Here is a 7731-nt window from a genome sequence, read left to right as displayed (position 1 = left end):
TTATTTCAACTGCACAGTGACTGGGGTCGATCAAGTACAGTGACCGACTTACTCATTAACCTGATGATGTTAATTTATAACAAAGTCAAAGACGTTTCATTGACCTGTCTCTGCATTAACTTAAATGGAAGGTAGAGGACACGTCGGCCGATATTTTCAATAGCTTCCAGGTTTTTTGACTGATAGACTGGAAATCGCTCCCAAATGTGGTCCTATCCTGGTAGAATGAGACACAGCAGTTTTTATTGGATTTTAGTGGAATTTCTATTTTTCAAGAATATTTTGAAGAAAAGTCAATATTTTTCATGTCAACATCGGCCGATTTTTTCAATAGCTTCCAGGTTGTTTGACCAATTGACTCGAAATCAGCAGGTGTAATGTTATTATTTATGACCCACCAGCACTGTGTAACTGAATGAATACATATTAAATTCAGTTCCTGTTTTCACCACATGGTGGCAGCACCACTCTGTGACTCTCTCTGGCAGTGTGAACCATGCTGTGACCCTTGACCCTAATTTCTGCCATGACAACTGGAAGTTAAAAGAGGAACGTTGATACCGACACAAATATGAAGAGACTTCAAACTGAAGTAACTCCAGTTATTTTCCTTCTGTTCCCTCTAAATCTATGAGGAACACTGCTGACAGCTTGTTGCTGGAACAAGTTTATTGATGCAAAAAATGGTCAACCACTTTTTAAAAATACACACATATATGTAAAAAAGCCATTTTTAAAATAACAGAAGAAAGCTTGTATGGGTAACAGGATGTGTTTTTCACATAAAATACATAAAATGTTATAAATGTTTAACTCTTTTTAGTCAGAAACTACAAAAGATGCTGACTTTAAAGTTGCACTATCACCTCGTACCGAGTGTCGAGGCAACAACAAACAACAACAAAGGTGTCAGAACATACCGGACGTTAACAACAAAACATTTCAGTTATTATATGTGATAATCTAAACTCTTTATACCAAATACAACAGAAGATTAAAACCATATGATACATTCATTTTAAATGAGCTGCTATTAGATTAACTTGACAAAATACTGTTTGTTATTTGGACGGCACAGCTGCACACAGTGATCACATAAAAGCTGTGAAAGTACACAGATGGAGTTTTTCACGTTGTCGTCCGTTCCATTGGTTTAGTTGATACAGATTTCTTTATTGACCTGAAAGAAAAAGCAAAGCCAACAAAAAAGAGACTGAGGTTGATGTCAGGATTAACATGTTGCATCACATTTCACTCTGTCACCTCCCTCCCCCCCTCTGTCTTTACGATCAATAAAAGAATATGTGAGATTATTGGATTAATTAGAATGTAAATATGTGTAAACTTAAAGGATTGTCAGTGAATCATTGACAGTTAATAGTCTTCTAGTATTTCTAACAGCTCCATGGTGAATAAAAAGGTATAAACTGTACCATGTTCAGCTTCTTGACGGCCTCCGATTGTCTCATAGAGACAAACATCACCTACAGAGAAATGAAAATCAAGCCAAGGTTAGTTTAATCACTTTAACTGTGAGCAACAAATGAATCATGTGAGACCTCAGATTGTTTTGATCATTTAAAATGTGTTTATAGGCTCAAAAAGACTGAGACCACGCAGCAACTCTATTTTCATTTGATATATCACTGTATAAGTATATAAGATTAGATTTATAATATTAGTTTAACTGCTTACCATGGTGAAGAGCGGAGTAATGATCATTCTCGTAGTCCACACGATCTGCGTTGGCGCTCTCAGACTGGCCTGGTCTACAACACGTATCAGATACAGAACATTTAAATAGGAACATAAAAATGTGTTGATGTTACGTTCAACATGAGATGAGAGAGTGTTGCACCTACCTGACGAAGACTGAATCTGTGAAAGAGACACTTGTTGTTAGATGGTTGTTATACTGCTGTTCTATCTCATGACATCAGAGTATGTGTGTGTGTTTGAATAATTAAAAAACATGTAATAATAGAAGAAGAAGGTCTCACCGTTGGACGCTCTGTAGCAAAACAAAACGAGCAGAGGAACAACAAGAACGACTCCACAAACCAGCCCAACAATCAACAGGACATGAAATGAAGAGCTTTCAGGCCTGGACACTGCTGGAATAAATAGTGAAACAATATTCAACTAAATTTCTTTCAAGTAAAAAAAAAAAAAAAACAGTTTACAAGAAAAAGCAGCAAGTATTTTAATCCTACTCACCCTGAACTGACATCCAGCTCTGTGCTGACTCTTGTCCTGAGTGTTGACACTTGTAGAATCCTTCATCTGACTTTGACACTGCAGAGATAATTAACTCCCATCTGCTGTCACTTTGAATCAGTTTCTCATTGTGATAGAAAAACACAGTGGAGTCAAATGTTTGATGTCTTAACTTGCAGCTCAGACTAACAGGATCTCCTTCAGTCACAGGACGGGCCGGGCTCAGCAGGATCATATCTGCACCTGTTAAACAGTCAAAGAAGACCAGGTTTCAGTCAGAGATCAGCTGGTTGAGGAACTTGAGAATGAGTGGATGTAGAGAGATGAGAAAAGACACATACTGGGTTTGCTTCTTTGACTTTCCTCATTGATTTAACAGTGATCATAAAATCTGACGTTTCATCTTCATACACCTTGTGTGTCTTACTGTTCAAGAAGCCTTTCAGTTGGCTGAATCTGCAAACTCACAGCTAAATATCACTAAATCCTTCACACTGGACTTTAGATGGTGATCATGGACCTAAAAACTGAAGAACAGATCAGCCACAAATCTATATTCTATATTTATACATGGTTAAAATCACAGTGATTAAATACTTAACTATGTTTACTAAGTGAAAACCATTAATGAGTGGAGAGATCATGAAGCAGAGTGTTGGGCAGAACTCTTAACATGTCAGTGTACTGTACTCCTCAACACACAACGGGATGTTTGAAATAATAAGTCAAAGAAAAACTAAATGTAATGAAATCATACCCTGTACAGTGATGTTGACTGCACTGCTGAACTCTCCTGATCCAGACTCACACCAGTACACTGCATCACTGGGCCTGGAAGTGTCTATGGTGCATGTTGATCCAGTCATTGTCCCCCAGTAGGAGCAGTCTGACAGGTATCCGTTCTTATTTAACCTCTTCACTGTCCACTCAGTAGAGTTTCCCTCACAGCTCAGTGAGACAGAGTCAGAGGTGAAGTGTTGAGCTCTGTCAGGACTCACTGTGAGAGACGCTGATGAGTGAATATCTGAAAAACAACATGGTAAGGTGGAAAGCATGAAGTTTAGCTTGACGCTAGCGAGAGAGGCAAGATCATAAGACCACAGTAAATTAATTTTCTTTTTTTCAAGATACTGTATGTTTATCATCATTTAGAAACAAGATGAACAGAGCTGATATAACATCTTTTTCTTAAGAGAGAGAAACACACTGACCTGCAGACCAGACAAACTTAGAGTCACTGTAATAAGTGTAAAACACTGGATCTCCTCTTCCAGCTCTGCACCTATATCCTGCTGTGTGTGTCTGTCCATGAACAATGTAGGAATCCTGTTCAGTCCCACTGCTGCTGCCAGGTAGAAGCTCAAGGCTGTAGTAGTAGATGTTGCCTAATGGACCAGGAACAGTCTTATACCAGTAGAACCTCCATCCTGCAGATGGATCTTCAACACTGCAGTTCAGAGTTACTGAGCCTCCAGCACTCAGCCATGATGGAGACACAGTGAGGACAGGCTTGGGTGCTGTTGGAAAATGATTTTTTAAATGAAAACATGTATTGATAGTGGATCAGATACATTCTGCACAATCAGTACATACTGAAGATTTACTTTAAAGATATATATGAACAAAAACAGCCTTTTAATGAGCTGTATGATCTTCACTTTGAAAGAAATGTGATGTGACTTACTGTCTGATACTGTCAGTTTGATGGGATCACTCCAATCTGTTGAAGAAAGCTGCGTATGTTTCTTTCTGCCCTTACACCTGTAGTCTCCACGGTGGGATTCAGAAACAGATGTAATACTGTGTTCACTTTGATTTGAAGGTTTTTCTGAGCTGGTTGTTCTCCATTCATACTCCCACTCAGAGTCTCCTCCATCTTTGATCTCACATCTGAGAGTGATCCTCTCTCCTCTGTATATTTCAGACCAGTTTGGCTGCAGAGTCACAACAGCCTTGTTTGGACCTGTTCATGTTCAAGAATTCACAGAAAGGAAACAAAAATTTACAGAAGCTCAGAGGGACAAGTCAGAATTTTTTTTCCGGTGCTCTGTTCTGATTTGTAAATTTGTTTCTGGTTCATGTAAGAGTGAAAAAAAAATTTCAGGATGGAATTTTATGTTTCTGTGTGTGTGAAATCAAGTGAAAATCATTTTGTTCAAGAGGAAATTAAGGCTCATTTTTTTGTTTCTTTCTGTAATACTCATTCTGACCACAGGAGGCTGAAGTGCACCACTACTCATGTCCTGAATCATACATCATACGAGCACAGTGCAAAACATGATTATATCTCATCTCATCTCTCATCTCATTATCTTGTCCGCTTTACCTGATCGGGTTGCAGGGTGTTGCTGCTTTATCCCCCGTTTCGGGGGGTTCCGGGGCTACTTGGGGCCCGCTGATGGCAGAGGCTGCCTCGCAAGGTGCCAGCTGCACATCAGGAGCAATTTTGGGGTTCAGCATCTTGCTCAAGGATGCTTCGGCATGTAGCTCAGTTCCGCCCGGGGGAGCCGGGGTTCGAACCAGCGACCTTCTGGTTGCTGGTCACCTGCTCTGAGCTACGGCCGCCCGATTATATGAACATGGCTTATAAATAAGTAAGACTGTTGCTGCTGAACTTGGTGATAGTAACAATAACTTTACAGAGCTGCTGGATGCAGTTAAGAGTGATTGTGTTACTCATACATAGAGACTATAGAATAATAAAGTTTAAAGACGTACAGAAATTATGCCAAAGAGCATTGAAACTGTTCTGGAGGTTTGTAGTTTATCATTACTTTGATTATTTCAGACACTTTGGTTAATAATTTGTCAGCCATCTGTTTGTGAAGCATTTGGCAACTTGTGACTGTTGCAGCTCCCAGAGGTCAAACCAAGAAACACAGCATGTGGCAGCAAACACACCACGTCACTGCCCACAATGACTGAGTGAGTGACACACTGTTGTAAGTGACTGTATCACCTGTTGGTTCTTCCCCCTCATCAGACTAATCTTCTTCTTCATAATTAAAATGTTAAAATGATCATACAGGTAACAGACTCATCATTTTTGTGACTCACTATTCTGTAATAATCTTGTATCAGGTTTAGAGAAGGTTTTGTTCATTGGATCTTTCTAACAAAGCAGCTTGAACAGCTTTTTCTACACAGCTTCAGTCAAACAAACTAAAGTAGCTTTGCAGTCACTAAACTTATTCCAGTGTGAAGTCAGTGGTATCATCAGAGCTACGCTCTCCAAGTAGCTTCCCTTAACAATTGAGCACTAAGTCATTTCATAATGTGCACTGAGTAAAATTAAACATATATGGAAAAACACAGCTGCACAAACAAGTGATCAGTGATACAGTAGGTGACATAAAGGACAAACATCATCAGTAAATACAGAAAAGATAACTAGTCACCTTCAGCATGTCCGTACAGGAGTGTATTCAGCACTAAAATAAAGATTCAAACTTCATTAGACCAGAATCAAATACAAAATCCAGCTGGAGTTTAATACCTAAGATCATATACTGTACATGCATTTTCCAGGTATTTGTGCAAAAACTAGTGCAGAAGTAACTAGTTGAGTAATACACTCAACATAATCCTCCAATCAGAACCAAGACAAATCAGCAACAAAGCTCATGCCTACACAACTACTACACTGATATAAATACTGAAAATCACATAGAAAGTCACAGGTGTACTCACAGAGGAACCCGAGCACACCGAGCAGAGTGTGACCCATCTTCACATCCAGCACCGACACTGACACTGTTTCTGATCGAACTTCCTACTTTGTATTAATACAAATGCAGCAGAGAGAAAAGAGAAGTTAAACTCCTTAGGAATGTGACAGCACAGTCTTTCATCAGCTTCTTCTTCTGAGTGCAGTCCTGATTCTGTCCTTACTTCCCTTTAACACAAACCGCAAACCACTAGTCATGTTGACTGCAGCACACTTTGACACATTAACATTTCCTGTCCACTAAAACTAAATTATAAGCTCATCTCCCTCACAAAGGTTTGTTCCTCATACTTATCTCACATCCAACAATCATACGATCATTGGATTTAATCATATAATATCACAATAACATTTCATTGTTAGCTAATCTGTACATGTTATGCTGTCCAACAGTTCTTGCATCCACAGTGCCTGTATTTCAATGAGGGTGTGTGTTGCATGTGTGGAGAGGGGAGCTGTGAGAGACGACTTTCTGCTCTCTTAATGCTCACTTCTGTTCATGACAACTGTTTTTCTCCGAGCTCAGTCACTTCCTGTGGGTGAAGTTGTGACAAAACCCACTACAAGACCCATATGAGACCATGTAAAGATTCTGTGCTGGAGGGAGGAGACACTCTCCTCTACAGTACTGCCTTTAAATTGTGTGACCGCGTACTAACATTTTATTGCAGGTCTATTTGTGCATTTTATGCAGTAAATGCTGACAGTTTGTGCATCCACACTGCCTGTGTTTTGTTGTGGGCCTGTGTTATGTGTGTACTTTGTCACACATACAATTTTCTTTGAAGTACTACATAAGGAAATACTCAGTAAAACAGCTGTTTCTTGCTTGACTTAAGTTTTCAAAGTGGTGTTTTATTCAGTTAAAGAATAAAATTAGACAAACTAGAAAACATTGTCAGTCAGTTGTCTTCAAACATTAATCTAATTAAGGCGAAGTTTTATATTAGCTATCATTGTTTCACAACTTTTAATCTTTAAGATGTAACCTGTCCTGTGAGCTGCAGCCTTATAAGATGGAGGAAACATGTCTGTAAACTGAGATGCCTTTGTTTTTGCCTCATGTTACTACAGTGAATCCAGATATCAAGTAGGATCATCAGGAGGGAAAATCAATCAAATGAACAAAATACTAAAATAAACTGTAGCGTGAGAAGGAACACGTAAAGCCAGTTCTCATCAGCATGACTGAAATATGTTTCCAGTTCAGTTTCACACATAAAGATGTGATGCTGTTATAACAAGAGTTAGACTGTGTCATCATTCACACCCTGGAAATGTTGTTTTTCCTCTCTTGTGGCAGAGTTGAGTCGAGTAAAGCAGGGCGACATTTTCAGCTGCAAAAGAGCCAAAGAACACTAAAAGTTTAAAATCAGATTATTATTACTTAGAGAGTACTACGACTTTTAGAGAATGAGGCTCACAGGTAACCTTGACTTGCGTCCTGGGACTTAAAGGAATACTTCACTCCAAAACAAAATTCAGTCATTATCAACTCACCCTCATGCTGATGAGAAGTCCAGTGTAGTTTCTTATTCCTCAAAGTGCAGCTGGAGACCCGCGGGGGTACTCTCCGGCAAAGATAATCCATATAACGAGCTTAAGTGGCGCCCGGGAGAAAAGGTCCATAAAACTACACAAAAACCTAATATTCCTTCATACTGTTCTTCCTGCTGTGAGCCACCGAGTGACACAAAAACACAAGGGGGATCTGCTGCACTGGTGATTTGAAACTTTGAAACTCACAGCAGGATGTAAATACCGTGTATCTATCGCGAGTCTCATTC

General features: G+C 39.3%; 1 protein-coding gene across 1 annotated transcript; it reads right to left on the bottom strand.

Annotated features, from left to right (window-relative positions):
- Window positions 1-705: 705 nt before the first annotated feature.
- LOC311252137 (uncharacterized protein) lies at window positions 706-5963 on the bottom strand. The gene is made up of 11 exons (XM_084345027.1): window positions 5908-5963; window positions 5616-5648; window positions 3902-4180; window positions 3429-3734; window positions 2975-3241; window positions 2218-2460; window positions 2001-2114; window positions 1863-1878; window positions 1696-1769; window positions 1434-1484; window positions 706-1180 (listed from the first exon to the last, which is right to left on the bottom strand). Exons 1-11 carry the CDS (start codon window positions 5942-5944, stop codon window positions 1173-1175), a joined length of 1428 nt encoding a protein of 475 aa, XP_084201153.1. The 5' UTR covers window positions 5945-5963; the 3' UTR covers window positions 706-1172.
- Window positions 5964-7731: the final 1768 nt, after the last annotated feature.

This window comes from Pagrus pagrus (assembly GCF_965226575.1).
Source record: "Pagrus pagrus genome assembly, chromosome: 22".
Lineage (NCBI taxonomy): Eukaryota > Metazoa > Chordata > Actinopteri > Spariformes > Sparidae > Pagrus > Pagrus pagrus.
The sequence above is the reverse complement of the archived record's forward strand: the minus strand, read 5'-3'. Positions and strand labels throughout refer to the sequence as shown.